A 16,948-nucleotide genomic window follows, 5' to 3' on the forward strand; every position below is an offset into this window, starting at 1 on the left:
TCTGTATCAGCATATTTGTGTACAATTTTTATTTGCAGAAAAAAAATCTGTGGTTTGGATTGAAAACAACACTTTTTTTATCACACAAACTGCAGCACGCAAAGGAAATATGCTGATTTTAAATATCCAATTTGAGCTCTATGAATTATTCTATTTTTTCAAAATTTCCTGCTCGTTACAAGGTAAAACATTTTTTTCCATCATTTTTTTCATTACTGCTTATCCTTATAAGGGTCACGGGTGAGTTGCTGCCTATCACAGATGACTTGAGGCCAATCCTCGATGAACCTAACATGCGTGTTTTCGGAATGTGCACGGGTGAAATATAAATTCAAGAGGTGGAATAGTAGTCATGATGAATAAGCAACATCTGGGCCTCCATTTTATAAACACCAATCACAAGGCCCTCCTGATTATTGTCATTAAGGAGTAGAGGTCTCTCTCCATGTCTGTGGCCTTGTAGGACAAGGCTAGCCCCAGATCTTTTGCACACCATTTGGTTATCAGCCCTTGTCTTTATTGTGCTTTGAGGACAAAGCCTTTTCAAGTGACAGATGGGTGCCACTTTGGAACAAGTCATGTGATCGCTCCTTCAGTACTGCCATGAGCCGACAGAACAGGCAAGACCAGGGCAGACTTTGAGGGTCATTTGGAAAATCTTCTCTAAAAATAGAAACAAATGATAAGCATTGTGACATTTGAATTAATTTAATCAACTTTTTTCACCCAGGTCCTACTTGAAGGGAAGAAGTTACTTTAAGACCAATGGAAGTTTCCAATCTGCCAGAACATGTGGGGTCACTCAAGGGTCAGTCCTTGAACCCCTTATGTTCAGATTCTTGTGGAATAATTGAAATAATTTGGTTGAATTACAAAATAAAAACATCCTGTTTCTCATAAGTTGAATACAATACCACTGAATAATTCAAGCCAAAACTTTGGCTAGTGATACTGAGAATATTGCCCTGTAGGCTTTCTTTCATTTTCCTTCTGTAAGGAGATCTTGAAATAAAATCCACTTAAGCCATCTATGTCCTTATTCACCCCACTCCCAAGAGTACAGTTAAAACCTGAATGTACATGGACATGATTACGGAGTAGTACAGGTTTTGCATCAGTGCAGAATCTTGACTTTGAACAGAAACCCGGTGCATGGGTCAATCAATATTGTACAAGGTGCATTCTCCATTTCAAATTTTTATAAAATACTTTGAATAAAATAGTAATTTTAGGAGGGCAGTGGCCATGGACACAAAAAGTGAAGCATATTTGGGTGTTTGTGAATAAGTAAATCTAGGACATGAATAATCTCAAGTATTTTCTAAAACTTGCTCTGACCTTTCATAAAGAAAGAGAAATAATGCAACTACAGTCTCACAGTGCCCCCTTGTGTCTTAAGCGCTGTATAGTCCACAAGACAAAAAAAAAAAACCAAAACTTTTTGGACACTTTTATTACTTTTTTGACAAATATATATGCTTTTCCTATCAAGGAGACATTCTTTAAAAGCTAGGTTTACAGCAAATACAGTTTTGCAATATGACGTAAAACATAGGAAACCAACAAAATATGACCATTTCATTGCGTGCACAAGTGAGAGAAAAGTGTGACACTTAAAGTAAAATAACTCGTAAAAAGTGATACCGATGACATCCGGGTCATTTCTGGTAATGAGAAAACAACTACTGTAGTTGTTTCAGATGCCAATGGGACAATTTGTGAAACATAATTGTAAATATTTGATTTGCATCAAGGCACACAAAGCATCGCTAATCGTCAAAGGATCATTGCTTTTTTAACGCAACCCCGCCCAACCGCCCCTCCCTCCCCGCTGTGTTGGTCCCGTTGGACAAGTACAACTGTACAAACTACAGGAAATCATCAAATATATCAAAAAATTGGTTAGCAGACTATCAACAAAAGGAAAATCCATTAAATCAATAATATACACAGAAACTTTTTGATTTGGGACCTCAAGAGTGAAATTGTTCTTGAGGATGGTGGGCAGCACCATCTCGCTATGATGGAAGACCTGCAGCTTTTACAGAGGATGGAGCTCAGTGAGGGATCGCTTTTCCTGCTGCATAAACTCCTGTAAGCTTCTCTTTCCCTGCTTGAAGTTACTCTCCCTTCTTGAAAATGGCAAAATCACCTGGAGTCGCAGAAGAGTCTCAATATTACTAAAACTTCGGATCTGTGACGTCTTGAGCGTGTCAAGGACAGTCGTGGGAAGATAGCCGGCCAAGGGGTCCAACCACTTCTCCTTCCACAACTTCATCTCATCTTGAAGCGAGGCTTCATCTGGCAAGTCTTCCTTGTACATGCGCAGCACCAGACCGCTAAGAGTGCTGGTTTCGACTTTGGACATTGCGTAAGGCACAATCTCCAGACACCTAAAGGTATCCATCACCTTTTCGGTGAAGAGGTTGTCAATTTCGGATATCGCGTGCTCGACGAATTTGGTGCTGAGTGCGTTTTTGTAAAACTCGCTCAGAGGTTCCAGGAGAACCGAATGTAACAACGGGATGTGTAGTTTGGATGCGAGCGAGACAGCTTCCTCAAACCACGCCTTGTGATGCGTGTCAATATCGCTCCTCAAATTCCTGAGTGAAGCCTTGAGATCTGGCAAACTATTCACAGAAAGTAACATGTCTAAGGGCTTGCCCTGAAGAGACCGACTTAGCTTTTTACTTTGGTGCAAGACATGTCTCAGCACTACCAGTGAAAGGATGAAATCAAAGTTTCGGATCGACTCAAAGAACTGCCACGCTTGCTGCTGGTCCGATACACTTCCCTGATGTTTGAGCTCGCTTAGGCAAAGCAAGACAGCTTCGATAATCTCGGCCATCACCTCGTGCATGTCGTGACTCTTCTCCCAATTCTTCATCAGCATGTCCCTCAGCTCATTGCCCTTTCCTTCATTGTTCTGAAATACGTGAAGAATCATTTCTTCCAATTTGTTCTGCCGTTCCGCGTCCTGCGTAAGCCAATGTAAGATTTTATCAATCAGTACTGTTCTATCAGCGACTTCTTCGTTTGCGGAGGACTTGGCCAGCCACACGTTGAGCGACAAACTGTAGCTGAGCGTCCTTACTGCCTGAGGGTATTTGTTGGCTATTGCTAAACTCACAGCTCTCATCTGAGTTCCAACCTTGCCGACACTCAGCAAGGACTGTCCTCTACAATACGCCATGTTCAGACCCCATTTCTCAGAGAGGGTGGTCTCGATCGCTTCCAAGAGAACCGCCGAGTCTTCAATGAACGGAATGAAAGCCAGTGTTTCTTCACTTTGGATGTCCTGTTTGTTCAAGTACCTGATGCACAGTGGGACGTAAACCTCACCGTCGATGTCAACAGTCTGTTCAGTGATGATTGTGAAGAACTGAGAATCCCAGAGCTCTTTGATAATCTCTTCACGCAACAGCGGCTCGTAAAACGACACCGGCTGTCTTGGTCCTTGAGCCGTTTTTGCGACTACTTCGGTTTCGGTGGATTTCTCTTCTCCATCTGCAGGATTCTCAGATGCTTCACTGGTAGCATTGGGTACTATTGGCGATGGCTGATTTAACAAGTCTTCCGTGTCGTCTCCTGGTGAAAAAAAAGACATTTTTTTTTACTGATGTACAATCTATTATTATTCAAGATCTGCTGTAAAAGCTAAGAAACTCGAGCTAACTTCTGCTGATCCAATGTGATTAAAACGGAATGGAATTAAATATATACGTTGCTTGACGCAAAATTAAAGGTACAGAAAGAATTCAGATTGATGACATCACATCAATGCACTTACCTTTGTCTAGATTTAGGCCTCGTATAGTTTCCATCACCTAGAAAAAGCACAATTTTGGTCACATGATGCCGATTTAAAAGTGCTTTGACTAGTCTAAAACATGACACATATATTCGACCACATAACTAAGTAACTGACTAGTATGTTTAAACTCTAAGTTTGGGTAAGTTTCAAATTCCTCATTCCAGTTCCAAATGATAACATGTTAAGAATTCTCTGAAAATGAAAGAATCAAACAAAGCAAATGATTGACCTATGACCCAAACAGGTGGTCTGACAGATTAGTTCAGCACATGGACTAACTTGCCTGTGAAAGACATGGACTGCTCTCTGGATCGACCTCGATACACTTGGCGATGACTTCTGGCAACCTCTGCAGCGTTGTGTTGTGCGAGAGAAGCATCACGCGAGCCGTCCTGTTACCTTTGCATACAGTGTTCCTCAAAATATCCCTCATCGAATTCAACGTGGACTTCATGAGGTCGCATTCGATGCTGACACTGGGCAGCACGGCGACTAGCCGAAGGAGTAAAATAATCGTCGGGTGGTTCTTACACTCGGGATGAACCAAGGTTTCCGCAATGGATGTTGGGGGAGCAACATCATGGTCTTTGTCTCCCCAGACTGCGGCCCACGCATTGACGTCCTGCTCAAGCGTATCGGGCTCTGGAAGATCTGACAGGTAGAAGTTAAAAGGTTTGTCTGTGGATTCGGGAAGAATGGGCTGCGGATTGCAGGATGGCAATAGAGACAAGATCGATAGAGCCTTCAAGTGGTTCTCTGAGAAGGTGTACTTCATTTCATCGATGAGACTCTTGAGGAGGGGGATACTCAGACTTTCCCTGTAGTATGCCTCGGGGGAATCGGAGCTGCTGGCCTCCTCCGAGAAACAGATTTGATGAGGCGCTACCTTGTTGGCTAACCGATACGCCTGCTCAAACCAAGTCGCGTGTAGCGTGCTGACATTTTCCAACATTTTGTTGAGACTCTCGACGATGAGAGGGATCTTCTCCACTTCGCAGAGAATATCAGCAGGGTTGCCACAGCGGAAGATGGTGCTACAGTTACGAAGAGGAGCGCAAGCATTCTTCACGATGACGAGGGTGACGATGAAATCCACATTCTTCAGAGCGGCGGAGAGAACTTGAGCGTGCATTGCCACGGCCCCTCTGGCGTTGGAACAGACGGCGTCGAGGCAACTGAGAACGCCCTCCAATGTGTCGGCAAGTATGTCAAAGAAGTCCTCTCTCTTCTTCCATCTTGAACAGAATGTCTCTGGAATCTCTTCCAAAGCTTCCCTTGGCATGTTCAACAGTCCGTCGACAGCTTGCGCCAACTGTTCTTCTAGACGAGGAGATTCGTCGAAGAACAGGAGCAAATCTTCGGTGATATCCAGCATTTTGGCTACGGAGGAGCAAGGCACGCTGCCTACCAGCCAATGGGCCAAGCCGCAGGACTCGCTTGGTGTTACGACACAAAGCGGGTAGCTCTCGAGGAAGTCCAAAGACATTTTCTTCAGGCTTTGGTAACCTGAGCCCAGATGCATAAAGGCTTGACCTCGACAGTGAGCCATTGGCAAACCCCAGGACTCGGTGAGAATCTTTGCAAGCTTTCTTGCTTGGGTATCAACATCGCAGTTGACGTCATACGGCAAGTAACCCATCAGCTCGACTTTTGGAGCAGATTCTCGAACGTACCTGACAAAAACAGGTAGGTGAGTCTCCTCGGCGATCTTGACAGGTTTGTCTGTGATAAGTGAGAAGAACGGAGATTCCTGGATCTCCTTCAGGATGACTTCTCGGATTCCCTCGATGAGTAATGTCACAATTTCAGCTTCGCTCATGGACAGTGCCCATTTATTCTCCTTCCGGAACCAGTGGCACATGTTGAGGTCCTGGATGAAATACTCTTTTTCCGCTTCAGAGAGCTCGGTGAAACTGGTGTTTTTTTTCCCAAGGATCGCAGCCTGTCTGAATATGGTCACCAGACTTTGACGGTTGTCTCCAATTTGTCCATTCTCATCTACTGGCTTCACGTGTTGTTGTTCCTCCCTCACGTCGGGACACTGCTGAATTTCAGGCTCATCGATTTCCATCTTGATGGATGTGGCCACTATTAAATAGAAAAAGTAAAGAATACATGTATATTATGTTAAAGATACCAAATTCGTGGCTAATATATTTGTCTTCAGTCACAAAAAAAAAAATACTATACCTTCCATATTGTCAGTGTTTCTGACTAAACTTTTGGCTTCCTTATCCTGTGGAAACAGAAGTATTCATCACATGTATTTAGAAGTCATCAACGATTCAAATGTCTAAAACATCTATCGATTAAAACTAATCAGATCTATCCTCTTGTTGTTTTTGTTTAGATTGTCTATCTGTTTATTTATCCCCCCCCCCGGGGATCAATAAAGTATCTAACTGTGACAACACTGACAATTCTGGTCAAAAACAATTGTGAAATAAAACCTCGATGCCGTTCGTCTCAACTGGAGAACCTGCTTGAGGAATACGACACAGGACATGTATAGTACTCACCAAACAGATTCCCTCCAGGGCTTGCGGAGTAACCTTCAAACACTGGCTCACCATGCGGTCAAGGTCTCTGTTGAAATCTGTGCCAACCTGTAGCACAGCCAAGCACAGGGACCGGTCTTTGGCATTGGTATTCCTTAGGTAGTCTTGGAACTTCTTGTGACGCATTACAACGCCACAGTCTTCCAGGGCTGTGCTGGGCAGCACCGACATAATCCTAAGGAGCGCGTTGATGTTGCCAAAGAACTGCATGAGCGGCAGACGCAGTGTTTGGAAGATTGAATTGGGGATGGTCACCGAGGCGACTTTCGTCTTCCAGGTTACTCTCCAACAGCAGAGTTCGGTGAAGAAGTTGTCGGCGTCGGGAAGATCACTGCTGTACAGAGGCGGCTTGGATTTTAAGCTCTCAAACATGTAACTCACTGTAACCAAGCAAGGGACCAGGGAGAGGAAATTTAGAGCTTCTTTGTGATCCTCTGAAAAATGATCTTTCACGGCGCTGATGAGGTTATCGACGAGGGGCACACTTAAGCTGTCTTTATAAAAACCTACTGGTTTTATTAGGCTGTCCCTTGGCATGGAGTTTTCGGGGATTTCTATGGGCACTCTCAGACTTTGTGCGATCGCACAGGCTTCATCAAACCAATTCTGGTGGAAAACTTTCAAATTGGTTTTGATTCTGGTCAAAGTCGCCACGATGCCAGTGATTTGACAGAGCTGGAAGGCCGCATTGAAATGATCTCTCTGAAGACCTGCGCTCAGCTCTCGGGTAAAAGACGAGGTGTTCTTTAAGATCACCATCGCGATGATGAAATCAAATTGCTTGAGTTTGTTTAAGAGCATTCCAGCTTGTTCCGAGATGTCGTTTTTCCACCTTTGCGGGTTGCTTTTGACTTTTTCCATACACTCGACAAGGGGCTCGAGCATTTGCACAAACACCTCGTACGAATCGTGCATTTCTTGCCAAAGGGAACAGTACTTCCCCTGCAACTCCTGGACCCTTTCGTAGTTCTCCCGAAGACCGTAGGCGATGACGTGATCAAGCTGTTTTTCTAGAGCAGTCCTGCTGCCAAAAAACATCACCACCTCTTCGAACGTATCGAGGGCTCTTTTCACAGCAGATACTGGGATGGACTTTGACCACCATGTGTTGAATGAGTAGCAAGAGCAATGTGTGCTAATGGCAAGGGGATATTTCTCCTGTACTTTGCAAGCAAAAGCCTTCAGCTTGTAGGAAACGTCACCGGACCCGAGGTACGCCTGACCTCTGCAGTTATTCAAATCCAGACGCCACTCTTCCGTTACTATTTCCAAGAGGCGTCGCACCATGGCGTCACAATCCAGATCTGCTTCCAGGAATCCCATTAACTCTAGTCTCATGACATCAAAACTGTCCACAAACCTAAGAAAGAGTGGAAGATAGTCCTTTTCCCCGATCTTAACCACACGATCGATGAACAACGAAAAGAATGAACTCCCCGCTTCGGTGAGAATCCCTTCTCTGACCGCATCTTCACACACAGCGAGAACTTCTTTCATTTCAGACTTGGTGACGTACTCAACTTCTCCATCCTGAGCTGGACAAACCTCATTTTGCTGCCAGCTTTGGCTGTTGTACGCTGCGGTCACTGTGGCTTGTAGAGCTGACCTCAAAGCTTCTCTATCCGTCTCAGCGCACTTCATTTCAACGAGACTCTCAGCATCCATCTCCATATTGATTAGTTGCAATTCGGCTTCTATGTCTTTATCAGCGTGGTTTCCTTGGCTTGCCACTGTAAAACAAAATAAGGTGCACTTATTCCAAGTGAACACAATGGGACAAATAAAATATTTCAATGGGACAAATAAAATATTTGATTCTGTGTATGGAACAAATTAAGTGTTTCCATTTAATATAATTACTGAGCAGCAACAATTAAAAAAAAAAAAGTCTAAATTATCTTACCTTTAGAAGGCTTATCTTGAATTTCTTCATCCTGTAAAAACAGAAAAATTGTCACATTCAAAATGTTTTATCGCTGGTCACAAGTGCAATTAAAAAAAAAAAAGATCTACTCACAGTCTGTAACATCTTCAGGATGTCTGGATGTTTCTGGACATACGTATCCACCATTTGCTCAACATTGAAATGCACGTCTTGGTTGACGTAGACGTACGCTGAGCTACACTGTCTCTGGTCCTCTGGCGTGTCTTTCAGGTAGGCGTGGCATCGTTCCAGTACCATGTGGTATTGGCCGTAAACATCTGCCTCGGCGTTGACACAAGGCACGGTGCCCAACACCCTCAACAAGCTCTGCACGTTTGGGTAGAACCCGATGTCTGGTATTTTGAGTGTGGCAAACACTGTGGTCGGCAGAATCCTGCGCTTGCTTGCATGCCTCCATTTCACTTCCCAACAACCGAGCTCTTCGTAGAACGTGTCGGGCCTTGCGAGGTTGTTCAAATTGGCGTCCGCTACTTTATCGCGGCGAATGCTGAAATTGTGGTCGGCCATGTAGGACGGCACTAAAGAGAGCCATCTCAGAATTCTTACCATCTCGGTACTGAAAATCCGCTTGACCTCTGCGACAAGGTACTGCAAGATGGGTCGTGCCAACGTTTCTCTGTAAAAGTCTTCGAGCGGGGTGTCATTTGAATCTCCGTGCTCAATCTCCGGCTTGATGACTTCGACACCCAGCTTCTTGGCTCGACTGACTGCGTCGGAAAACCATTTCCGGTTGAATATGGCGATGTCCTGTTGGTATTTGTTGACCAGCTTTAAGGCATTTGAAATGGTGTACTGCAGCGTACTGCTCATGCTGATGATCCCCTTGAGACTGGAGTTGAGGATGCTGACACAGCAGAGGGTGTTCTTGAGAACAACTAAGGTCATGATGAAATTGAAATTCTTCAGGACTGGCTTGAGTTTGGCCATCTGTTCGGCCGTATCTTCATCCACCTTGGAGATCATTTCGTTGATGCAGTTCAGAAAAGGCTCCAAGATCTCCAACATGGTTTGGAAGGCGTCGGTGCCGCACTCCCAGTTCGCGCTGATGATTGCCTTGATTCGATCCACTTCTCCTTTTATATGGCCGTATGTCATCTGGATTTTCCCTTCCAATCTTTTGTATAGCTCGGGGGTGCTCCTGAGTAATGAGGCCACTTCTTCGACAGTGTCGACGATACTTTGAATAGTTGGCACTGGCATGCAGCGAATAATCCATATGTTAAACGCATATGGGTCACTTGGGGATAAAACAACTTGCGGAAATTCCAGTAGAATTTTGCACGTCAGATCTCGCAAGGGTTGACACATGCGTCCACTTACGAGGTACGAGAGTCCTCTGCAATGCTCCATCCGTAAGCCCCATTTAATTCTCAACTCTGATATAAGATGGTGAAAAAGACTGTCGGCATCCAAATCACAAGGCAGGAAACCAACGAGATGTTTTTGTGGGAACCCGGCCTCTGTGACCGAACGAATGAAAATCGGGATTTGCTCCTTTCCCTCGATACTGGTAACATTTTGAAGCAGAATGGAAAAGAATCGGGCGTGTCTTAAGGTGTTCTGGATCTCCTCACGCATTAGGCTCTCACTAAACTGCAGGATTTCTTTCTTATCGATTTTCTCGACACAGATTTTCTTAAGAGCAAGCTGATCCCGTCCTCCACCGGTTGATTCATCTGTGTTGATGTTGCCACCGTTGATGCTGAATCCAGTCAGTGCCAGAATTTCCTTGAAATAGGCCTTAAGAGTCTCTTTGGCTTTGAAGCCGCTGACGATCTCTTGAGCTTGGTTGTCTTTCACTTCAAGTGTTGCAATTTCATCACCAGAAATTTCTTTTGTCTCCTCAGTCACTTTTGTTGTTGCTATGTTTTCTAATGGAAAAGAGCACATAACTGAGTTTTGAGACAAATACAGAAAATTATTAATTTTTATTCAGCCAAATACTGTATCAGAATTGGCATTGACCTAAATAACATTGATATTAGTTGGGCCCCGACTTATGATTTAAATATTAAGTTTTACATGAATTTTACCTTTTGTCTTCTTCACAGTGGGTTCCTCTTCCACCTGTATGAATTATAATTAAGTTTATTTATTGTTCAAATATTCTATTAACAATTTTTAAGAGATATTTTTCCAGACAGTGACACACTTACAGGGCCTCCTGCACGTTTTCTGCTACACGTCGATTCGTCATTGGTGGGCGCAGCAAAGTCAAATATTGTTGGAACAGCATCATCGCTCAAGAGACTTTTCTGGAAATTAAGAAATATAACTTGGAGTTTTGCTTTGACTAAACAAAAAAAAATTCTTTATTACCAATAATTGAATAAAAACAACTTTCTAACAACTTCTAACTCAACATCTCAAGTAAAACATTGATAATCAATTAGGAAATAGTGTGTGTAAAATGAGCATAATATGCGAGATGACTGAATAAAAGATTAATAAAACATTTTTTTTATGCATACCTGATCAGATATCAAAGAGGGCTCGAAATGTTTTGCACAAACTTTGTAGAGATTATGCAGCTCCTCTGGAGGTTGTGACGCCAAATCTTGGCGACAACAATTAGTCAACCATTTTTGGCAGCTTAAAAAGAGAGAGGGGGGGACACAATCAGAAATCCATCACGTGCTCTCAGCTTCCTTCCGTTTAAACAGGTTATATTTTAAACACACCGGCTTGATTCCTTTTACTCAGATAGCAAACCTTGCAGTGATACGCAAACAGGGGTGGGCAAACACGCACTGCTGCGCTTTGTGTGTGAATAAGCTTTAAATTGAGCGAGAGTGAATTCCAGTTTGATCATATATTATCGGGCATTTTTAAATCTGTACTTCTACGAGATAACCAATTTGATACCCGCTGAGTCATTCAGTAATTACTAAAGAAAAGAGAAAGAACTAAATTGCACTGTTCAAAATCGACTGAAATTCTGAAACGTTGATGATTTAAAAATTAGAGAATGCTTTTTCTTTTCTGAGCTGCATAACGATTTATTATTATTATTATTATAAGTTCAACTGGTCGGTCCCAATGACTTACCGCGCTGAGCCGGTAGGCGTCTTTTACATATTGGCAGTTTGAAATTTGCAGGACAAAAAGTTTCCAACTATGCTTTCATTTCATTTTATCAAAACATTAAAGAATGCACAATCAAACCACGACCACCGCAGCAGTTTCCTCATTCAAAACCAATGCGTTTACTTTATTTTTCCCGTGACTTCTTTCAAGAGTGTGGTGAGTCTGCGCCATTTTCAACTGAGTTGTGTCACTGTTAGCCAACATGATGTTGAGCTAACGAAAATGCTAAAGGCAGATGGCTAACATATTTCGAGTGCATGCTCGCTACCCCGCGAACGTCCCACTCTACGATGGAAACAACTTACCGCTCCGGATCCGAAGGAAAGCTGAAAAGTGGAATGCTGCTATCGGGCCCCTCTTGCTGGTAGTCACAGTTGGCTGCAGCACAGCAGTTTGTCATTTTGGAAAGCAATGTAGCTTGCTAACTAGCTAGTTAGCTAGCTTAGCTGGATAGTCCACTGAGAGCGAAATCGGCACAAGAGTCTACGGACTCATGCCGCGGCGAAACGTCTACCAGTAACCGTATATTTGAACACTATTCAGCTTAAAAGTATTTTAACAAGCTAAGACTCTACTACTTCCATTCTTAAAAAGTTGATGCTGCGTGGTGTTCCAAGAGTCGCCGAGAGCGTGATATGAACCAGGAACTCGAGACTGCAGTGAAACATGTTGTCCAGCAGAGGGCACAATAGGCTTCATTGGCTGGATTTTTCCATTTGTGTTGCGATGCCAAAACACTGGCGTGTCCCCCATTTTATTATCAGGTCGCTCGCCTCCTTTTTTAATTTGGTAAATTTATTACGGTTGCATTAAAAGAAACTATTAATATGCGCTGTATTAACTTTAACTGGTTTAGTTCATGTAATTGGAGATAGAAATTTAAATGCTGATAACAGCAGATTGCCCTCTATTAAAATAATACACTAGTAACTGTACAGCTAACTCGTTGAATAATAAAAAATATTAATATAAATATTTAAAACATTTTATTGCAATATTCAATCACAATGTAGAGTTGCCACAACATAAAAAACAACAAATCTTACACATATTTAAAACAATTGTATTTGTTTTTGTCATTTACAAGATGCCTCTGTAAAAATTGTCTCCCTAACCTTTGAGTTATTTACATTTTATTTTAAAACCTCAACAACATACACATTAAACTGTGAGGCGGACGTTCTAACTCGTGCGTCACCGTACAAGGACTAAAACATGTGAAATGAATCTTATTAAGCACTATTCTCTAAAAACTAGTTAATCAAAACTTATGAAGCATCATCGCCGACAGGATATGTCTTTACGTAGAGTTCAACCATTGAATCCAAATCATATCCCACGTCATTGTTTATGTTCAGAAGAGCCAGACTCTTTGATTTTTCTGTGTCAGGGGTATTTTGCATGTACATTTTGAAGCGCTTGTACGCCATATCGCAAGTACTATCCAGAGCTAAAGTCGGCAGCACGCCCAGAAGTCTCAGCACTGCTAGCATGTTCGGGAAGAACTTCACGTCAGCCTGCTGCAGCGTTTCTTGCAGACTGGAGAGTAACACTTCTCCTTTCCCTTTTTTATTCCATTTCACTGACCAACAATGTAGCTCAGCGGCGAGTGAACTTGGGTTGGGGATGTCGTTTTTAAACACTAACATGTTTTCTTCTTCAGGTTGTCCAGACTTGTTGAGTTCTACTACAAAAGGAACCAGTGACAAACATCTTAGTGCTTTTAGGTGGTCATCGCTGAAGAGTTCGCTGACTTCTTTGAGCGTATGGTTCACCACAGGAAGAGAAAGGTGCTCCTTGTAGTAATTCTCCGGCTGAAGGGTTGCCAGGTCTGGCGGATTCTTCCTCAACAGTGTCCGAGGAAGCTCCACCGGGATCTCCATCGCGGCAGCGAGGTTAACCGCCTCTTCAGTCCAAAACTCATGGTACACGTCAATATTGTCGGCCACTTCCTTCAGAGAGTGCAACACGGCTTTTGCGCTGCCAGCGGCAAAATAGACATCATTTGCTTCCCCTTCAATGTTCTTACCGAATGCCCTCAAAAGTATCATGGTGTTCTTCAGCACAACCAAAGCCATAATGAACTCAAAATCAGCCAGAGCTTTTGAGATCTCCAAGGCGTTATACGTGATCTGATCACTCCAGCGTAAGTCTTCATTGTCATGTACGCCGTCCACACAAAGCAGCAAAGCTTCAAGAAGCTCCAGTGTCACCTCAAAAGCATCGTGTCTTCTGGTCCAACTGGTGCCACAAATCTCTTTCAGTTCTTTGACCTTCTCCTCTTTGTCTGGATAGATAACTGAAATGGCGTGCTCCAGTTCCAGACGTAGTAAAGGGGATTGGTTGAAGAAAGACTGGATTTTTTTAAGGGTACACACGACAAGCTGAACCCCCGACAAAGCCATACCACTGGCAAGTGCTATGTTCAAGGCTTGAGTAGGTCGAATCGTGAGCATGACCAATGGATACTTCTCGGTTATTTTGGCGGCAAATGCTTTGATTTTATCCAAGTGTGCTCCTGAACACGAGTGGGCTTGCCCTCTACACAGCTCCATGTTCAACCCCCATTCATTGATCATTTCAGACAGAAGTTTCTCCGCTAAATTATCCACATCCCCGTCAACGAACAAGAAGCCCACAAACCTCTCCCGCTGGAAGTTTGAATCATCTACATAGCGCAGGAACACAGGGAGGTACCACTCATCCGAAATCTTCACCAGCTCATCAGTAATGAGTGAGAAGAAGCCATTTTCTTTCACTTCCTCAATCACCTTCCTTCGGATGCATCTCTCGCACACTTCGATCAATTGTTGAAGCTGAAGTGATGAGCTATTTGCGTTATATTTTGTCATGGCCTCATCCCCGCAACTCATGCGATACTCGAGCAACGCCTCAAAGTTGTTTAATCCGACAGTGTCCTGTTTGATACTATCGGGCCTGGTCACAGGAATGTTTTGCTCTCCTAACATTACAAGAGCTTCAAATAAAGACCTGAGATAGTCTTTGTATGTGTCTTCTCTTGGAGGTGTGTTTGCCTCCTCATCGTCCACTTCATCTTCAGAGGTTTTCATTTCTGGAAGTGTGGAAAAAGGTTGAATGCCAAACCACATATTAATCTTGTTAGTAAACAAAAAAGTGAACATTTCTACTTACTTTTTCTTTCCCTGGGCTTCATGTCTTCTTCCTTGAACATAAAAAAAAACCCCACAAGTTAAGCAAACGGTAAAATTCTATTATGCCATATTAAAAAAAAGGTTATTTTCTTGGGAAGATGAGTTTAGTTCCTGATAATTAAAATTCAAATATGATTGTTTTTATACACACCAGCTCTTTACTGCGCTTCACTTGTATATTTGGAAGTTTGTTGGGGTCTTCAAAGATAGTTGGTATGGTGTCATCCTTTATCACTGTAATAAGTTCATTCTGTAAAACAAAGGTATATGCAACCTACTGATTCAATAGGATGGAGCTTTGTGTGTAAACAACACACTGAGAATGGAAAATTTAAATAATATTATGATCTCATCACATGACTTACACTATCATCAGACGTTTCAAAATGCTTTGCACAAAGTCGATAGAATCTGAAGAGATGTTCTGGTGATTTGTCCATTAGGTCTTCTCGCTGACATTTTTCCACCCATGTTTTACACCTGAAATGTGAAGTCATTTCAATGTGACAATGAAAACCAACTGAAACATACCTGTCAATGGGACCAGTATGAAAATATTTCAGATATTTATAAATAGAACCATAAGACTTTCCCCCATTTTTTAAACATTGAAACCACCAGTATTCGCTTAAGATTCGGCTTACCTTTCTGCGTCAAGCGGAAATCTAAAAAGTGAATACGAGTCCGATTTTACACTAGTACAGTTGGGAGCGGCACAATAATTCTGCATTGTAGTGTAGTTTGCTTCAATAATGGTTAGTGAAAGAATGATTATATGAAAGAAGTTCTCGATTTAGCAACTACTGCTAACTATAGCGCTCATTCTTTTTTGAACGGACGAGTGGACTTCTGGTACTGGATTTCAAAGTAAAAGTATTTGCATTTATATATTTCCTGTACGTTGGACAGCGAACACACTAATGAGTAATGTTTCCTCGTTGAAATAATATATCAAGCAAATTTATGGTATATATTTACGATTGTTCGACGTATAAACACAGTAGGAAATAAACAACATTTTATTGTGGTAAAAACTCACTAGTTGGGCCAATTTGATAAACAACTACGGCAAGTCACTAAGACAAAACAGAGTTTTTAAATTTTATATATACCAGTACTCAGGAAAAATAAATTTATATTGTTTGGGATATCAAAAAACATAGCTGATAGTACCATTGTTATAACCAAAAGTATCAATGTTATAACCAAATCCATACAGTAAAAGTGTTAGACTCGGTTTAATAATCTGGTCCACATTTTCAAACAGTAGGTGGCGGAATTTTGTTGTTTCCCAACTGCTAAAATTCCAAAGAAGAAGATAAACTCTTCTTTTTTTCCCCAAAAACTTAAATAGCTTGAACCACACCACGCGACAATCATGCACGGATTCAAATTTTATCAGCAATTAAAAACGTACTTGCAATCGGGCATGTATGATTCCAGTTGTACAAAAGTCGATAGATGGAGTATTAGACGCTCAGCAAATAATTTCATCTTGAAAGGTAACGTGGTCTAAATTAAAGGAAAACACAATGCATTATTAGCATGCTGCTATACGTATCTATTAAAATACAGTACAGCAACCATAAAATCCCTGTCCATATTCATCAAAGTACTGTTTTGTGTCTTTTTTGTGGGAAATATAAATATTTCAATAATGACAATAATCTGCACAGATGACAGACTGTTCTACACTGGCCCAAAAGACAATTTCATGCGGCTGGTTGTGATGGATGGTGACGAAATGAGAGCAGTTTTGCAGGAATGCCATAATCAGAATGGTAACGGGAACCACAGTGGAGTCAGACGCACCATAGACCGTGTGGTGGCTGGCTACTACTGGCATAGCATTAAGCAGGATGTTGCTGACTGGGTAAGCCAAGGTTTGACATATGCATCAATTAATTTCTGCATCTGTACTGTATTTAATAAAATATGTCATATGAGCAAACATTGTCTTTTTTCTTTAGGTCAGAGGCTGTATTTCATGCCAGTTGAACAACTCATTAAAAACAGTGACACGAACGAACCATCCCATCAAGGTAATGTTGATCACGGATGTCTACTAAAGTACATAATAAGAAATACATAATCTGATCAATAATAGATTTGTGAGGTCGTTAACTATTGAAATACATTTATTCACAGGTGGACGAAAACTGGAGTGTGGTTGCCATGGACCTGATTGGCCCACTCAAGGAGACGGCCAGAAACAATCAATATATTCTGATGATAACTGATTTGTTTAGCAACTTTGTTGTTGCTGAAGCACTAGGATCAAAGTCTGCTGTTGAGGTTTCAGCAGCACTTGTGTCCAAATTTTATTTGTATGGCATCGTCGACAAAATAATATTTGATCAAGGTGGAAACT

General features: G+C 42.1%; 2 protein-coding genes across 2 annotated transcripts; both read right to left on the reverse strand.

The window, feature by feature from the left end:
• Positions 1-1,435: 1,435 nt before the first annotated feature.
• On the reverse strand, positions 1,436-12,085 carry LOC148386311 (uncharacterized). Its single transcript, XM_088398730.1, has 11 exons — positions 11,710-12,085; positions 10,789-10,909; positions 10,474-10,572; positions 10,351-10,384; positions 8,390-10,188; positions 8,276-8,306; positions 6,334-8,102; positions 6,005-6,050; positions 4,098-5,902; positions 3,791-3,827; positions 1,436-3,588 (listed from the first exon to the last, which is right to left on the reverse strand). Exons 1-11 carry the CDS (start codon positions 11,802-11,804, stop codon positions 2,042-2,044), a joined length of 7,383 nt encoding a protein of 2,460 aa, XP_088254856.1. The 5' UTR covers positions 11,805-12,085; the 3' UTR covers positions 1,436-2,041.
• Positions 12,086-12,373: 288 nt separating this feature from the next.
• Positions 12,374-15,423, reverse strand: thap12a (THAP domain containing 12a). Its single transcript, XM_088398731.1, has 5 exons — positions 15,222-15,423; positions 14,943-15,057; positions 14,729-14,827; positions 14,558-14,588; positions 12,374-14,477 (listed from the first exon to the last, which is right to left on the reverse strand). The coding sequence occupies exons 1-5, from the start codon at positions 15,305-15,307 to the stop codon at positions 12,673-12,675; spliced, it is 2,136 nt and encodes a 711-aa protein (XP_088254857.1). The 5' UTR covers positions 15,308-15,423; the 3' UTR covers positions 12,374-12,672.
• Between the last annotated feature and the right edge of the window lie 1,525 nt (positions 15,424-16,948).

Source organism: Syngnathus floridae, chromosome 15 (assembly GCF_059516105.1).
Source record: "Syngnathus floridae isolate MCC-2025c chromosome 15, RoL_Sflo_1.0, whole genome shotgun sequence".
NCBI classification, from domain to species: Eukaryota; Metazoa; Chordata; class Actinopteri; order Syngnathiformes; family Syngnathidae; genus Syngnathus; species Syngnathus floridae.

What these genes read in the sequence shown, in the direction of transcription:
- thap12a (XM_088398731.1), bottom strand. Translation starts at nt 15,307, where the DNA reads ATGCAGAATTATTGTGCCGCTCCCAACTGTACTAGTGTAAAATCGGAC. An exon ending in TGAAGCGCAGTAAAGAGCTG is followed by an intron (nt 14,589 to 14,728) that starts GTGTGTATAAAA and finishes TTTATGTTCAAG; the next exon opens with GAAGAAGACATGAAGCCCAG. An exon ending in GAAGCCCAGGGAAAGAAAAA is followed by an intron (nt 14,478 to 14,557) that starts GTAAGTAGAAAT and finishes CCACACTTCCAG; the next exon opens with AAATGAAAACCTCTGAAGAT.
- LOC148386311 (XM_088398730.1), bottom strand. Translation starts at nt 11,804, where the DNA reads ATGACAAACTGCTGTGCTGCAGCCAACTGTGACTACCAGCAAGAGGGG. An exon ending in TTTCCTTCGGATCCGGAGCG is followed by an intron (nt 10,910 to 11,709) that starts GTAAGTTGTTTC and finishes TCTCTTTTTAAG; the next exon opens with CTGCCAAAAATGGTTGACTA. An exon ending in TCCTGAAGATGTTACAGACT is followed by an intron (nt 8,307 to 8,389) that starts GTGAGTAGATCT and finishes CTGTTTTTACAG; the next exon opens with GATGAAGAAATTCAAGATAA.